Source organism: Anser anser, assembly GCF_964211835.1.
Source record: "Anser anser genome assembly, chromosome: 4".
In the NCBI taxonomy this organism is placed as follows: domain Eukaryota; kingdom Metazoa; phylum Chordata; class Aves; order Anseriformes; family Anatidae; genus Anser; species Anser anser.
In genome coordinates this window covers 67,362,357-67,379,474 of record NC_139724.1, presented here as the reverse complement: position 1 = coordinate 67,379,474, position 17,118 = coordinate 67,362,357, and the positions used below count along the sequence as shown (strand labels likewise).

General features: G+C 41.7%; 1 protein-coding gene across 7 annotated transcripts in view; it reads left to right on the top strand.

Moving 5' to 3' along the window:
- AFAP1 (actin filament associated protein 1) overlaps positions 1–17,118 on the top strand; it is a 119,444-nt gene that overhangs the window by 80,479 nt on the left and 21,847 nt on the right. For all 7 annotated transcript variants that reach the window (XM_083834489.1, XM_083834488.1, XM_083834485.1 and 4 more), the window contains 3 exons: positions 10,570–10,662; positions 11,656–11,740; positions 14,612–14,761. In XM_083834489.1, coding sequence (XP_083690615.1) covers positions 10,570–10,662; positions 11,656–11,740; positions 14,612–14,761 — 328 coding nt within the window. The remainder of the gene's footprint in view (positions 1–10,569; positions 10,663–11,655; positions 11,741–14,611; positions 14,762–17,118) is intronic.

Here is a 17,118-nt window from a genome sequence, read left to right as displayed (position 1 = left end):
ACATAAGCTTTTTCCATGTGCGCTTGAGTATATGGGCATCTGTGTGCACTTTTGTGCATTTGTGGTCAAGTGAGGTCTTAAATCTTCCTGTTTGTCTCAGCACATCCAACAGACCCATGGAAACTACACACTTATTTGTCAGGATCCCTGGGACATGCTACATTAAAAATAAAAGGACTACTAAGAAGATTACAAGAAGATGCTTGTTTAGTGGCTTCATTCATCCAGATGAATGTGTTCTGTGTGCAGGACCTTCAGACAAGGCCACAGAAAACTGCTCTTAGTATTAAAAATACGTGGATGCCAAAGAAATTAAGTTCTGAAGCAGCTTCTTGTAGAAGACCAGCGGAAGAAGGAAATGGTCATGGTGTCCAACCCCAAGGCCTTCCCTTCCTCCTAGCAATGACTCCTGCAAAAAATGTATTTCTGATTTATCATTCATCGTTTATCTATTGTGCATCAGAGGTAATCTATCATTTGGAATCCTGGCCTTGATTTTCTTTTTTTTCCTAACATTATGCACCCTTGGCTAACTTTTCTTGTTTATGGTGTGCAGCCATTTTGCATCATCTCTTCATTTTAGGGTTTGTAAGAAAGAAAAAAATCAAGATTGTGTCGTTCATAGACCCTGCAACACTCTTCAGGACAGTTATCCAGGTTGACCTACCCAACTTCCATCTCAGATAATTGTATGTCATCTCCAGTAAAAGTCTTTGAAAAAAATCTTTTTTCACTACACGGAGCTTAGTGAGGGAGCCAAGTAACTTCTGGGCTCCAGTCTTAATGCGGACTGAGTTTTACTGAAGAATAAACTACTGTCACAGCTCTTTGTTTACCAGTTTAAATTGGCACAAAACTGGGCTTGTGACTGTAAACATTGTATGCTTGCTTTTACTTTCTGGGGGAATTTCCAGCCGAAGATCTCAAAAGACTTCAAACATTACTTTCTTGGCTTAAGTAATGTTCCCCAAAGAGGTTATTATCTGTGTGGCGTAGCTGAGTAAAGTCAAGTGCCTTTAGAGTGACTGGATAGAAGTGTTAGGGGATGCGTGCTCAGTACAACTGATTTCCATACAGTGCTTCTTGGTTTACAAGTAACTTCAGGAACTCACGGTGTCAGGCTGGGCTCATTCTGCACCACACATCACCGCCAGCAATGGAGGCATCACCTGGAGGTTCAGAGGGCTGAGCTGCATGTCAGAGCTGTGGCCAGCCTGCAGGATTACTTGTACACTTGGACAGCAGGAATACCCTGGCTTTGCAGGGGGTGGCCAGTGACCCCGTGAACCAGTGTGTTTGTATGACTGGCACCTTGAAAAACAATGTTACTTTAAAAAAAAAAAAAAAAGGAACTACAAACATCCTATTTGCTTGTTTTCTCAGAGATAAATTTTCTTTACATTCCTGGGTAAGATCTCAAATACAAGCTGTTGCAGATCTCAGAGCAGAATCTGTGAGGGCTGTGACATGTTCCCCTGCTTTCACCACTAGACAGTATTCCTTATCTCTCCTACTTGCAGCTTGGGATGGTAAATTATTTAAACCATACCCAGCTCAGATTTATGGCCTAAAATGCAGCCTGCATCTCTGTGCCACCTTGCAGGGGCAATGCTCCCCATGCAGCAGCGATGCCTCCTGCCCTGTCTCGTCCAGGGGCCATTATATGGCCAGTCTTTGTGGTAGTGATGCAGAAGAAAGGATACAGGGTTCGTTTTGTTCAAACATGCCAGAAAAATATTTTTAAGGGGATATACAGACACTAAAGGCTTGCTGACTACTAGTTTGCTGGAATCTCATCCCCAATTTACTCAAATGGCAATAAGACAGAAAGATGAATCTTTTCAGGCTTGAGGATGTTTTCCAGTATACAAGGTAAAGGACATTTCTTTTAAGGACTTACAGCACGGGTAAGGTGAAAAATTTCTGCTTTTCCTCTAATTCCTGTAATTTCTAAATTACAAATTTCATGGTAAACTCCATGGGGCGTCTCTTCTACTTCTCTGTAAAGTGCTATTAGAGCTTTGGTGCTCTGTTAAAGAGGATAAGATTAACACTAACATATGTAGTGCATAATGAAATTAAGCAAATGTACTTCAAGAAATGAAGCAAAACTATCAGTTTTCTCCCTAATTACTTCTGAACTTACTTGCGATGTTACTCCTTTCTTTGCCTGGCATGGGAGACAGTGGCAGTCATTAAATTCCTGTGAGTTTCATGAAAACAGGTACTGGGTGGACAAGAGATGCTATATGATCACACCCCTGTGGTAAGCACAATCTGTGCCTGAACTCATCCAATGGTATCCACCAGGACAGAGGTTCACAAGCTCCTCAAACACAAGGCGGGGCTTTCAGTCTTATTCCTTATCAGGTACCAGAGAGATTAACCACAACAACCCAGCTGCAAACTTAGTACTTTTACTCAGAATTTGCTGGTCTTTGTGGGAGAGTATGGTTAGCAAGCAGCTGACTTTTTTGGTTTTACTGCATAGCTCATGTTTTTTTTATCTGGTGACATGGTGTTTGAAGGTAGCTTGAAAAATCAAATTTGATTAATCTGACTTTGCAAGTAAAAAGAATGAAAGTAGGGTAAGTTATTTTGCATGCAGTCATAGTGTGTCATTTAAAATAAAAAACAATAATTATATAAATTTGTAGGTGAACGCAGGTATGAAGGTTTTATAGTAAACTCTACTGCTTTTGTAGTAAGATCTTTTAAAACAAAGAAATATTCCAGACGCACCACTTGGCAAAAATTCCACTGACTTCACCCTTCATTGTCAGCTGACTCGGGCAGGGAATCTTTCCAGCTGCGTACCTGAAAATATTTCCCTTCTGTTCCTCATGTCAACAAAGTCAAAGCAATTCACTTCTATATCCTAAACCAGTGGGGGATTCAAGACCTTCCTATAAGATAAATAAGTAATTGCAATACAGTTCAGGCTGCACAAGCTTTTTCCATATCTGCATTTGAAAGAGGCAGTTCTGAAGTCTACTGACTGTACTGTTGTAACAGCAATTGTCATATTTAAAATTCTTGTGATGGAATAACAGATTATTTTAAATGCATTTAGTTTTGAAGCTATCCAAAGATATGAAAGGTCTTCTGTTTTCTGATTATATTTTCTCATATATTTTAAATATTTCAATACATAGTGTGTTTTCCTGGCAGATCCTGTGCATGAATGTGTGTGTGTACATAAAATACAATGCATTTGTGGTAAGAAAGAGAATGATTTCCCTTTTCTTATGTGTGGGAAAATTTAAACTATTAATGGAGCATGCTCCATTACAAAGTATTCTCAGAACAGCCTTCCAGTTTTTGTCATTTTATTAAAAATCACACATTTGGGGATTCCTTTTATTTGCTTTCTAGTTTTGGAACCATTGAGATATTTGCCCATATATTCATATGTTTCATTGCAGCAGATAAAAGTTTTCTGACCTCCTCTCCCCACTCCTGCTCACAAGTATTTTTTAATGAAAATAGCGTTTTGTTTTCATATGACTCCAGGAGATGGAACATCATAGAAAAAATTGACAAGGACTCTGAGTCTTGTGATTGAAATTATGCAAGTTGGCAGCACTGGTGGAATGTTTTATCCCTAAAATTTTGAGTTAAAGCTATAAGCATGTGAAAACCGCATTTATAATGGCAGCTGTCTGCAAACGTAATTATAGAGAGTGCATCCAGGCAACCATTATATATTAAAGACATTTCATCCTGGTGAGCTCTGAAAGTATGAGTTTTACGCTGTGCATAAAACTCAATTATACTGCCTATAGAAGGTGATAAGCAAGTCTTTGCCAGCAAACCCCTTGAGCTGAAATGAAGTGTGGAATCCTTAGATGTGCATTTTCTTCATATCTTGATGTGAACTTCTATTTGAGAGTGTCATTTTTTTTAATCAAAATTTAATTACAACCCAATTAAACACTTTAGCTTCTCCTTAAATATGTGAGGTATGATAAGAACCGTATTTACTTGAGTGCATGACTTTGCACATACTATTCAGTTAGTGCTGCCAAATCATTTCCCTCTGTTCTGTCTGTAACTCCAATTACTATCTGCCTTTGCCAAAATTAACTAACTGTGTGGTGTGAGCAGATGCTGAAAACATGAGCCATTGAATCAGGGTCATGCAGGAGACAGAAATGAATGTTCCCAGAAACTGTATGGTCCCATTTCTCGAGGAAAACAGCAAGTTTACACCAAACTGAAGACCAGCAATCGAAAGGAAAGCAATATACAGAAACAATTTCTAATGTATTTTGGGAGAAACTTAGGGCTAAGTTTAACTCCAAGATGCAAATATTCTGGACCAGACACATCTAAATTTTCTGTTACAAAGCATGCCAAGTGCCATGAATTTGATAGTACTGTGCTTACATTTCTGAGAAAAGATACAGAGAAATTCAGACAGCCAAGAAAGAATATTGAAAAATTTTAAGATACTCGCTCAGAAATAAAAATGTAGGTTCATTTCCCTCCTCTGCTTAGATTTTTTATGTGACATTGAGTGAGTGATTTAATCTTTCTTTCATTCCCAAGTTCTCCATCTGTAAAACAGGGTTGGTTTTCTTCCTGTCTTTATGGGATATAGTGCCTTTAATTCATGATGTGCACATGAGTTGTATCATTAGGGTCTCTGTAAGCCCATAAGCATTTTTTGTTTGTTTGTTTTGTTTTGTTTAGCTTTACCCTTAAATAGAATTTCAGTGCTGCGAAAGGAACTTTAAAACTGTGTTCGGTAATGTCTTCATCTCTTTAATGGTTTCCACATCAAAGCTGTTCAGTTCAAAACTGGAAAGAGATTGTTTGTTGTTTTTCTTCTCCTCCCTATTTAAAGAAATTTGGATTTTGACAGTAAGCTAATTGCTGTTTTCCCTGGAACTGGAAGTTCTCAGGCCAGGTCCTCCTCACTGCTACACAGACTTGCTATAAACAGGGCTAAAGGAGGAGCCATGTGAATTTAAAGGGGAAATTTTGCATGTCTAGCAGGAAAGCTTCTGGCAGGATAGAATGCCTTTCTTTCTCAGCTAGCCTGTCTCTGCTGTCCTTGTGTGGCTATGTGAGTGTAAAGAGTAGTGTATATAGAATAGAATCACAGAATCACTTAGGTTGGAAAAGACCCTTAAGATCACCAAGTCCAATCATCGAACACTACCAAGTCCACCACCAACCATGTCCCTCAGCGCTACATACAAACGTCTTTTAAATACCTCCAGGGATAGGGACTCCACCACCTCCCTGGGCAGCCTAACCACCCTTTCTGTGAATAAATTCTTCCTGATATCCAATCTAAACAAGCTCTGGTGCAACTTGAGGCCATTTTCTTGTGACCAGTCACCTTTCACCTTTTCACTCTCCTCACTGCAGCCAGCCTGCTGGGCCAGTGCTGTTAAATGGGCTCAGTGTCCTGGGCAGCCCCAGCCAGTTTTAAACTCCCTAAAACTGGTGAGTGACCTTGCTTGGTGGTGAGCAGGGCTGGGAGCCTGGCTGCTGCATCTCCCACCTGCCCACAGAGCATCCAAAATGGTTATTCATTTCCTTCTTACATCCGTTCTGGGATGCCTTTAATTTGCAGCGTTAGCAGTGGTTAGATAAGTCTGAACTGGGCCCAAATGGTCAACGGGGTGTGATGTTCTGCCGAACGCTGCTCCCATCCCGTAGGGCTGTAGGACTCCTCTGCTGGTACCTCCAGCTCCTGGAGCCGCTGCTCTGCGTTGGCTTGTCCCTGAGGCTCGTGCTGGTGCAGCAGTCAGCACAGGCAAAGTCCTGGTGTTCCCTGATGGCACTCACCCCTGTGCAGGGGGCTCCCCACATGGAGAGCTTGACCTCTGCCTCCCCGCAGTCATCCTGGGCAATGATGTTGGGCTCCCAGGGCATGGTTCATACTCAGATTCATACAGTACACTGGCAACATGCGGCACTGTGGAGGGTTCTGAGCTATTCTCCTTGCCCTGCTGGAGGAGCAAGGACAGGCAGCAGAGCTGTAGCTCCAGAATGAGCGATGAGCGCAGTTGGAGCCCACGGAATCAGCTCCTCAGCAAAGTCCTCCCCGATGCTGTGGCAGCCAAGCTGTCAGCACCTCATGCCCGCATTTCCTGACCAAGTGTAGTACAGACACTCACAGACAAAGCATTTGTTCAAGTAAAGAATATATATTGTAGTTTTTGCAGAGGTCAAAGCTCACGGAGTGAATGGACACTCCCCAGGAGGCCAGGTGGTCACTGTCCAGCTGGAAAGAGGAGTCTCTGCTTCAAGCCTCCCTGCAGCAGTCTCTTCAGCTGCATGGGGTGTGCCTCTCCCAGGGGTGGTTTTGCTGTGGAGAGGACACAGAGGAGCAATTCCCACTGCCCACTGAGCAGCATCCTCTCCATGGGCAGCATGCTCAGCTCTGGGGCATGTGGCAAGCAGGGTGTCACTCAGTCATCTTTGTAGCCACCATAATCATCGCTGGTGTGGGGCTGGAAATCCCTCCTGTGCATGCTTGCCACAGAGATGGTGGTCAGGAGGTGCGTGACAGCTGTCTTCAAGGCATGGGTGGCAAAACTGGTGCTTAACAGGATACAAACACAGAGCTGCAGATGTCTGAGGTGGAAGGTGTGCCAAGCATGCCTAGGTGTTTCCTGAAGAATCTCTGGCACAGCACAGCTCTGTGGCCACCTCGTGGTGCTGCTAACAATGGCCTCTGCCTACTCGAAGGTCAGGAAGGTGTCTGAGTTGTGTTGCTTTACCCCAAGCATGATCTCGATGGAGAGGGTTTCCTTGGAGGCGTTGGTGAGCCTGAGCTTGCAGAAGCGGGTGGAGGGCAGCACCATTAGCTGCAGTTGGGATGACTGAGGCATAACCACGCAGGCTTCTGTCACCAGCTCCTAGAACCACTTTGCCATTTTCTGTACATCCAAGTAGGAGCCACTGCAGAGGGTGTCCAGGAGGTTTGGGTCCTGATTTTTCAGCTCGTCCTCAGGACGGTGGAGGAAGCACAGCATGTCCCCCAGCAGCCGCTCCTGTGTGCACGTGCACTGCAGCTCCACGCGGAGGCAGGAGTTCCTCGCCAATGTCTCCCCTTCGGTGCCCAGCTCCAGTCCCCACACAGGCCCTGGCATAGCCTGAGTGTCGGAGCTCCTTGAGCTCCCTTTGCACGGCCTGTGGGAGCCCTCAGGGCCGTCTATGGAAAGAAATTTGGGTGATGGAGCCTGTGGATGCTGTGCTCCTCATGTGCCACCTGGTGAGACGGGTCGGCTCCCTTGGTGCTGGCCTCGGTGCCTCCGTGGCAGTGGCAGCTGGGTTCTGGTGGCCATGCAGGTGGTGGGATGGGGCCTCTCCCTGGCCAAATCTGTGTGCCTGCTGTGCCGGCTCAGTGATTCGGAGGAGACATTTCTGAACGGGGACAAGGCTGTGTGGGAGGGAAGGTGCCCTGCGCTGCGGGATGCTCGTTCCTCCCATGCCTGCCTGTGAGGAAAAATAATTTTTTCAGACAGGATCTTCTGTGAAGCTATTTTATTCTCAATGGCAATGTTGAGCATCCTGCATGCAGGAGTGCCCAGTGAAAGTCTATCACAACCTTGTATTCCCTATTCGCAGGACCTCTCACAATTATTTTTCAATGGTCTTGGGAATCTGGAGAGGTCCCAGCTGACTGGAAGCTGGCAAATGTTGTGCCAATTTTCAAGAAGGGCAAGAAAGAAGACCCTGGTAACTACAGGCCTGTCAGTCTCACATCAGTGCCTGGTTAAATTATGGAGAAAGTTATCCTGGGAGTTATCGAAGCACACCTGGGGGACCATGCAGTCATAGGTCCCAGCCAACATAGGTTCATGGGGGGTAGGTCCTGTTTAATGAATTTGATTTCCTTTTATGATAAGATCACCCATCTAGTTGATCAAGGGAAGACAAGGGATTGTCCCGCTCTGCTCTGCACTGGTGCGGCCTCACCTCAAGTACTGTGTGCAGTTCTGGACACCCCAGTACAAAAAGGACGTGAAACTGTTGGAGAGTGTCCAGAGAAGGGCTACAAAGACGGTGAAGGGCCTAGAGGGGTAGACATACGAGGAGTGGCTGAGGTTACTTGGCCTGTTCAACCTGGAAAAGAGGAGGCTGAGGGGAGGCCTCATCGCTGTCTACAGCTTCCTCACGAGGGGGAGTGGAGGGGGCAGGCGTCAATCTATTCTCTTTAGCGACCAGCGATAGGACCTGAGGGAATGGTGTCAAGCTGCGACAGGGGAGGTTCAGGCTGGACATCAGGAAGAGGTTCTTCACCAAGAGGGTTGTCACGCACTGGAACAGGCTCCCCAGGGACATAGTCGTGGCACCGAGCCTGTCAGAGTTTAAGAAGCGTTTGGACTGTGCTCTCAGCCATATGGTCTGAATTTTTGGGTGGAGCCAGGAGTTGGACTCGATGATCCTTGTGGGTCCCTTCCAACTTGGGATATTCTATGGTTCTATAGTTGTAGAGTGATCAGGTCTCCCCTCGGCCTCCTTTTCCCTAGACTACAACAGGCCCAGTTCCCCGAGTCACTCCTCACATGTCTTGTTTTCTAGTCCTTTCACCAGCTTTGTTGCTCTTCTCTGAACACATTTCACGACTCAATGTCCTACTTGTAGCATGGGGCTCAAAACTAAACACAGTTCTCAAGGTGTAGTCTCACTAGTGGCAAGTACTGAGGGACAATCACTTCCTTAGACCTGCTGATTACTTGATTTCTGATGCAGGCCAGGATGGCATTGGCTTTCTTGGCCAACTGGGCACACTGCTGACTCACGTTCATTTGGCTCCCAACCCGCACAGCACCCTCAGGTCCTTTTCTGCCAGGCAACTTTGCAGGCACTCTTCCCTGAGCCTATACCACTGCATGGCATTATTATGACTGAAATGTAGCACTCAAGACTTATTGAATGCCATACAACTGGAAACAGCCCATTGATCCAGCCTGTCCAGATTCCTCTGCTGAGCCTTCCAACCCTCAAGCAGATCAGCTTCCCACCCAACTTGGTGTTGCCTGTAGACTTACTGAGGGTGCACTCAATCCCCTCATCAAGTTTGTTGTTAAAAATGTTAAACAAAACTGCCCCCAGTACAGAGCCCTGGGGAGCACCACTTCTGGCTGGCTGCCAACTGGATTTGACTCCATTCACTGTGACCCTTTGGGCCTGGCCACTCAGACAGGTTTTAATCCAGCTGGCAGTATGTCTGGCCAAGCCATGAGCAGCCAGTTTCTCCAGGAGAGGGCTGTGGGAAACAACATCAAATGTTTTGCTAAAGTCTAAGTAAACAACATCCACAGCCTGTTCCTCATGCACGCAGCAGGTCATCTTATCATAGAAGGAGATCAGGTTAGTCAGTCAGGACCTGCTTTTCATAAATGATAAGATGTGGTAAACACTGATTAGATATGCTGAACACTGAAGAGCTCTCCCCACACACAAAGGGTGTGTTCTAATTTCTCTGTCTGCTGCTTTCTAATTTATCTGTCCAAATATCTACTTAAAATTTTTATTTCGTATGCGTCTGAAAAGCTTTAAAAATGATAGTAGTGCTTACTGCTGCTTTCCCTAGCCCACTTTTTCTGACTGCTCATGTAGACCTTAAGCCTGTATGTCATCACAGTCAGAAGGTAAGTTGACAAAAAAAAGAGTAATGAGTAGCATGTGTGACAAAAAAAGTGTAATCATTCTCCACATTAATCGACGTGAAGATTCAAGATCTTTCCTCGTCAGCGCTAGCAATTTCAGACTGATAATGGTCAGGTGGGAACCTTACTAGAGGGAAAAAAAAAAAAGAAAAAAAAAGTAGTGATGTCCATAGGGAATCAACAAATGTCTTTGCTCATTGCATATTTTTACATTTATTTAGTTTCAGGTTTTGAACTTCTTCAATTTCTATCAAAATCTCAGTGATTTCTAGGTTCTGGATTTTTATTTAACATTTTAAAAACAGGCTTAACGCCATTCCCATTTCTGAAAACACATTTACAATTACTTTGACCTATACCTTTATGTCTGTATGAAAGTATAAAATGAAAATATCACAAAATACCACTCCAAGGTATTCATTGGCACTTCCTTAGATCTTCAATAGCAAAACCAAAACAAAACCAAAAAAAAAAGACACCACCACCACCACCAAAAACAGCTGGGTAATATGCTATGCAAAACTGTTCTCCTTGTCATCATAGTGCAAGTAATTTGGTGGTGTCAGCTGAGTTCATATTGCAAAACTAGCACATAGAAATCACTAGCACTGTTGGTTTCTTTACTCAGGAGAGCCTCGGAGCTTAACTTGCCTAGAAACTGAAACCTTCCACCTCTAGACATTATGTCTCCTCCAGGTCACACATGAAATGACTTAGGGAGGCAGCATGGAGAGCTTCATATAGTGGCAGCCTGCCTAACACATTGCTGTGGACAGGGAGATTTTCACATTGATGCTTTGCTAACCTGCCAGCCTACTAAATGGCTGTGTGATTCTCCTTCCTATTTCCTCTTAACATTCATACATAATTTCTCTGATTTGTATTTGGTAGCTAATGAATTTTTTTTATATTTTTTTTTTTGTCTCCTAAGGTTATAAAAGATGTGTGCAGCAACTGTACAGGCACTGTAGACTCCGATGGGCCGTTGTCTAGTTCTCCAGTACACAAGACAGAACTGGAAAAGGTAAAGTTATCAAACCGATAATGCTAACTTCCACAAAAACTGAAATTGGATTTAGTTTCTGGATTTGTTTCTGGATCAAACTTCTTCTTGTTATACCATATTCTAGGGAGGTTATAGATAAATATTTGCTGATTTGTGTTGCTGTTTTAAAATACTACCCCCTGCATTCTCTTAATTTATTTGGATATGTGTGTATATCCTACAGTTAAAAATTCTGCCCTGTCTATTCATTTGGTCATGAACAACCAACAGACTGTCTTGTGTCCAATATCAGCTTCTCTTGAGCTGCTAAATGGTGCAGACCAAGTAGCTGTGCTGTGTGAGCTGCATTGCAGAGACACTCTGTATAGTGCAAAGTGCAAGCAAGGCTGTAACACTCAGGGAAGACTAGCCGAAGATGATAGAGGAGTTTTGAGGGGAAGTCTTTTCTTTTTGAGAATTTAGTTCTTAAAGATCTCCCTAGGCACGCTGTCAGTTTCAGCAGACCATTTCAAGCATTTGTGCCTTAACACAAAAACTTGTAAGAAGCTACCACAAGTAGTTGTCTCTGCTTCCTTTACTCAGCAAGATATTTGAGCAAGAATTAGGAAGGAGAACAACTCTGCAGTGAATGGTCAGTACTTTACCAGCACTGATTAAGCCCCTCCTGTGTTAAGGCATCCACATGAGCAAATGCCTCTGTAGGCCCTACTTAAAAGTCCTACTGACAAAGGCTTTATCACCAATTTCCTGGGAAGGAAAATCTTTTTACTGTACTTTCAAATATGGAGTTCATTTGTAGTTTCTGTGCTATTCTAAAGCCTATATGGTAGTACTAAAAACAAACAAACAAACAAACAAAACAAACAAAACTTTTTACAAACTTAAGTTTGTCTTCAAGTGGATTGGTGCTTAGAAAGTGTTTTACTTCATAGCAAGCATACTTTTACTTTGACTCGTGACACTTAATTTGATGAAGGTGACATTATATGGCAGCTTTCTTTGTCCTTGCAGAAGTTGTCATCTGAGAGGCCAAGTTCAGATGGGGAGGGTGCTGTGGAAAACGGCATCACTACAGTGTGCAATGGAAAAGAACAAGGTAAGTCTCAAATGTTGGATGCTTGCTGTAAAGAGTGTCTGCAAATACAGAGAGTAGTAAAATAGGTATTGATTTTTATTTTTTTTAAATAGGTAGTAATGCTTTTGAATTGTTATTGTGCGGGTAAAATCAATATAATTAGTACAAGTAAATAGAATACAGAAATTTCAACTTGGCCTTTTTGTGTATTCAAAAGTACATTTTTTTCAGGACAAGCGCAACCACTATAAGCATCTAACAGTTGCTTGTGGTAATTGTATACAGCAGCAACATGAATAGTGAATGTAGATTTTAAGCAAAAAAAAAGCTATCACTGAATACTAGAAAGACAGAATTGTGCATATTATATATGTATGTATGTATAGACATATATGTCAGTCTATATGCATGTATTTATACACACATGTAAAAATGAGTACTATGTATGATTATATATATTAACATATTAAAATATACCTAATCATGTAATATCAGTGGGTTTATATAATAATATAATTTTACACATGCTACTTTGGAGCTGTGTATATTTTGTATTCCTTATAATCTGACAAAGGCACATCCCAAACCCAGAGGGAATTTTGTCTGAGTTATATGTAAAAAACTCAACCCCTATACTTCCATCCCCACATCTCACCCTCCTCCCCAAAACAAAGAAACCTCTGTGACTTCCTTAGCTTGCTGTGTAGCAATGGTATCATTTAGATACACAAAACTGACATTTTTCTACAGCTGTGAAGATGAGGGTAATGTGAGCCGCAGAGAACACAATGTGTCAATACTGGCTTTGGTGCCAGCCCTGTCTCGCCTTTTGACTCTCTCACTGTCTTCTTCCTGTGTCGTTTTCCAACATTTCCTGACCAAAAATATTTCTTACATACCCAACAGTATGGCACAATGCCAGCTATGGTGGTTTGTAGAAGTTGCAGCACATGGTCAGATTCCACAGCATGAAGTCTTCCACTTAGCTTTCAAAAAGCTCAGTACTGTTTTAACCTCTGGAGCCTGCTGAGCACCTCAGTGATACACAAGCTGAATGGGTGTTGTCCAAGATGTCCAAAAGTGGCTGGTAGCTCAGGTGGGCTGCAGGAAGCATGCTGTTGGAGCATGCGCTGCTAGAAAGCCAGCACACCTCAAGATTTCTCAAGAGGGGTAATTAAAAATACCATTTGCTTTGAAAGTTATGACCTTCAACTGTGTAGTAATAATATTAACAGGCATTAGTGACTACAAAGAGATTAAAATATTTTAAGTGGTTCTGGGTGAAGTTGCAATATTTTTAATTGGTTTTAAACAATGGAAAGGAAATACTGAAGTGAGCTTGCTTTGCTGTACATCACCCATAGACCAGCCTTTCTGCCACTCTTAACCAGCTTCTTGTTTTGCTGTGGGAAGGAGAAGAGAAGAAAAGGCTTTTGTGACAAAAATCACTTGCAGTCATGCAATCAGTATATCCCTGAGACTCTAAAACATAAAGCCATGAAGGCCTTGTTTCTGCTGCCTCTCAGTTCTACAGCAGAATAAAATAGCTCCCTCAACCATGGGAGTTTGTTTCATGTTTGGAAAGCTCTAGGTAAGTTGTAAACAGCCTTTCCTTAGGAAGAGAGAATTGGACCTTTGCTTGCACACACTGCACTGATGTTTGCTGGAGCAAAAGCTATCCACTCCCCAAAAGCACCTTTTCCCCCTCAGCACTGCACATAGCAGGTGGCAGATTTATTTGTACAGTCTTGGCTACAGATACAATTTCTAAATTGTTTTCCATGTTTGCTAACAATTAAACTAAACATGATAAATTGTGCCATTGTGAGTCCCAAACTGCTACTCTGTTTTCCATGCATTCTTCTTCCCAGTTCATCAGTTCATAATTATTTTTCATGTGAACATTTTGTCCTATTTCTCTTCGGCTTACACAAGTCCATAACCACTAAATGTTCTGTTTTGGGGAAGTAGCAAAGGGAGTTGGTAGGTCAAGGATAAACTTAGAGCAGCTCAATCAGTAACTATTTTAAATGTATCAAAATCATAAATCAGTGCAAGTTCATGGGTAAATTTGCTACCCTGACAGTTAACAGAGTAACTTTTGCTCTGTTGATGGAATTCAAATCCACTGAACATCGTTTCTGAAATGAAGACGATTTCTTTTGGGGGGATTCTGTTTTGCAAATAAAAGATTTTTTTTCTTCTTTTTTAATTCTTTTTGGCTTTAGAAACTTTTTTCCTTATTTTTCAACTAGTTAGTTAGGGTTTTAGTCAGGTAGGCACTTCTTAAAATGATACCTGTTGTCTTTGCCATGTTACCTTCAGTAGCTCACCATGGTTCAATGCATACAGCTGTAATTTTACTAGTAGCATGTTAATGGAAGCATAGAGTGGCAGTTGACAAAAATCCTTCCTTTTAGCAAGCTTTTTCTTGTAAGCCTGCAAGAAAGCAAAAAGTGTGAACTTTTAATCATTGAATGCTTATACTGATCCCACTAATTTAATTGTTAATTGCTACTTTATAAGTCTTGTCTTTCTAAAAGGCCCATTGTGTTTATATTCCTTAACGGCAGGGCCACTTTTGCTAGGCAAGCATATTCTGTCTTTGTTAAATACTTAACTGTTGAAATATTTTGAGGTAAATGTTTAGAACGGTAACTGATCATCTGGCTGGATTTTTATTCTTGTGTATATGAGGTAAGTAGTTCATTCATATTGATAAGTTAGATGATGACTGTTTTGGAAAGAAACTTTAAGCTTGATTAAATTAAATTGAATTAGAAGCTTGATTTTTGTTTTTCTGGATATCTGGACTACTATTTTTAGTCAGGTTCCCTCTGTTGATTGGATAATTTAAACCCACTAAAATACACACTTTTGCTTTCTTCATAGTGAAGAGGAAAAAAAGTTCAAAATCAGAAGCCAAGGGCACTGTGACGAAAGTAACAGGGAAAAAGATAACGAAGATCATAGGTTTAGGAAAGAAAAAGCCATCAACAGATGAACAGACCTCATCAGCTGAAGAAGATGTTCCAACATGTGGTAAGTGATTTTTCTATTTAAGTCTGAAATGCAGCTTGTGACTAAAATTTTATAAAATTCTAAGCTAGAAATTCCTATGAAGTTTACTTTAACTGCTGTAATTCTTACCCCCACATCAGAAGGATGCACCTGATGAAAGAGGAGGAGAGTGATCAAGAGCTTATCACTTGAAAAGAAACTAGAAGTGCTTGACTTTTTTAATAAAATGGTAGCACAGGCTCTGAGGGAAATGAGCTGTTTTCAAACTGGTATAAAATGAATATAGACTAGATTATAAACTAAATTTACACTAGGATTTAGAATAAGGTTCTTGGGAAGGCACCAGGTCTTTTTTTGATGAGGTTATATGCGATGGCAGTCATGAGAGCAGTCAACTGGCCTCAGCTAAAGTGATTTGACTGTAGTTGTGGTTCCCAAAGTGGTACTTAGCGGCAAAACTTGAATGAAGTAACAAATTTAGAGTAAGCTATTTTCACTGATAATGTTGACTATTCCTAATGACAACTGTACTGCTTGGCAACACCAATAAAGTATATTTAAAAAAAAACATCCAGAAAATGCCTATGTTATGTATCTGAGCCGTTAATGTTTGCTTACCACTTAGGACTTTGTGTAATGCATTTAGCTGATGTCATCACAGCTCTGCTATTTTCAAACAACGCAATATATTTACATTCTCCTGTTCTCCAATATTAAGTAACACCTATTTATTTGAATAAAGTTGATCCCACTCTTCTTCCAGCCTTCTCCAAAAAAGTTCCATAGCAAGATAGTTGTGAATCAGTTGCACTGGATTTTGAATTTGGATTTGCCTGTTCCCCTTTAATTGATTAGGAAAACTCCGGGAAACACAGAAATCTGTGATTAGGCAGCAGCTGGCAGAACTCCTTGGTGCACAAAGTGTGATGGATGCTTACCCAGTGTGAAAGAAGCAGATCCGTAGACCACCAGCAAGAACTTCATAGATGGCAGGTGGCTCTCAAGCCACACTTTGGGAATCATTCCCATAAGCAATCTGTGATTAAATAAGTGTATGCGTATATGTCCATACATCATCTAAGTACAGATGTGATTTATCAAGCAAAAGAACAGCTGGTAAAAGCTGTGTCCAGCCAGATGCATTGTCCGAAGCATCTGGCTTCCATAAAACCTCTAACTTCCTGGGTCTCATAGTCTGTTGATTATTTCATATTATGTGATATGTTAACCACAGCTGTGCAATAATTCCGAGTACTTCTATCATTATTTCAGAAATGGACATAAATACAGCCATTACTATTGTCTGCATTTGGCTCTACTCTACACCACTTGCAAATTTTATAGAAAAATATATTGTAAGTGTCTAGGCTTTGGTCATTGCAGGAAGTCTTTGCAAAAGGAGTTTCTCACCACCAGAAATTTGGCTGAGTGCAATACCCTCTGGGAGGTTGCTCCATAGTTGAAGGCTTTTACACTTTAGAAGGCTGTCTACCATGAACAAAGGGAAAAGCGCAGCGGGGCTGCAGTGGACACCCAGCTAGAGTGGAAATGGAAACCCGCCTGAACTTGGGACTCATGGCAAAGTTCTTCCCTACAGTATCACTGGTCTTTGGCCACCTGGACTAAGATGAAGTGATAATGCCCCAACTGGAAACACACTCAAGGCATTTTGGTTATGTCAAGCTCTGAAGCTTTAAGTAGGGATATTGTGGAGGACAAATATGCAGTCCTGATTATTTAAGTGAAGTATGAGAGTTTGGAAGAGTTTTTTTTTAGAGCTGCACTGGGAGCAGAGGTGGGGGAAAAGTACTGTCTGAAAAAAGGACTCTCTTCAAAACAAGCCAGCTGGCTTGCACATGAAGGGTTTTCCATTTCTGGGGATTCTATTATAATGCACAGCTATACAGGTTTTTGTTACAGGAGGAGGAAGGAGAGTTGGAGTGTGATCATCACAAGGAGCCAAAATCACAGGATTGTGCACATCCTCCTTTTTTATGGCACCTTCCAAGATGTGCGCAATTCTGATCTGCTATATCCTGTTGGATCAAGTTTTGACATTGGAATCATAATGTTGGAAGGGAAATCCAGAAAAAATAATGATAAGTCATAGTTTTAATGAAAACCAAAGAGATAGTTATCCAATAAGATTAAGTGCTTAAATGAAAATCAGACCTGAGAAAGAAGAATTTTTTTAAAATAAATTCTGGCCTGTGCAAGGTATTATTTGTCTCTGTACATGCTGTATTCAAATAACTGTAATTTGGAAGCAAAAGATAGTTGGAGGATTTTTTTGTTTGCCTTTTTTTTTTTTTTCTATTTACAAGTAAAACAAGACAGCAATATTGGACGTTCATTTTCCTGATTTTAACATCTGAGTC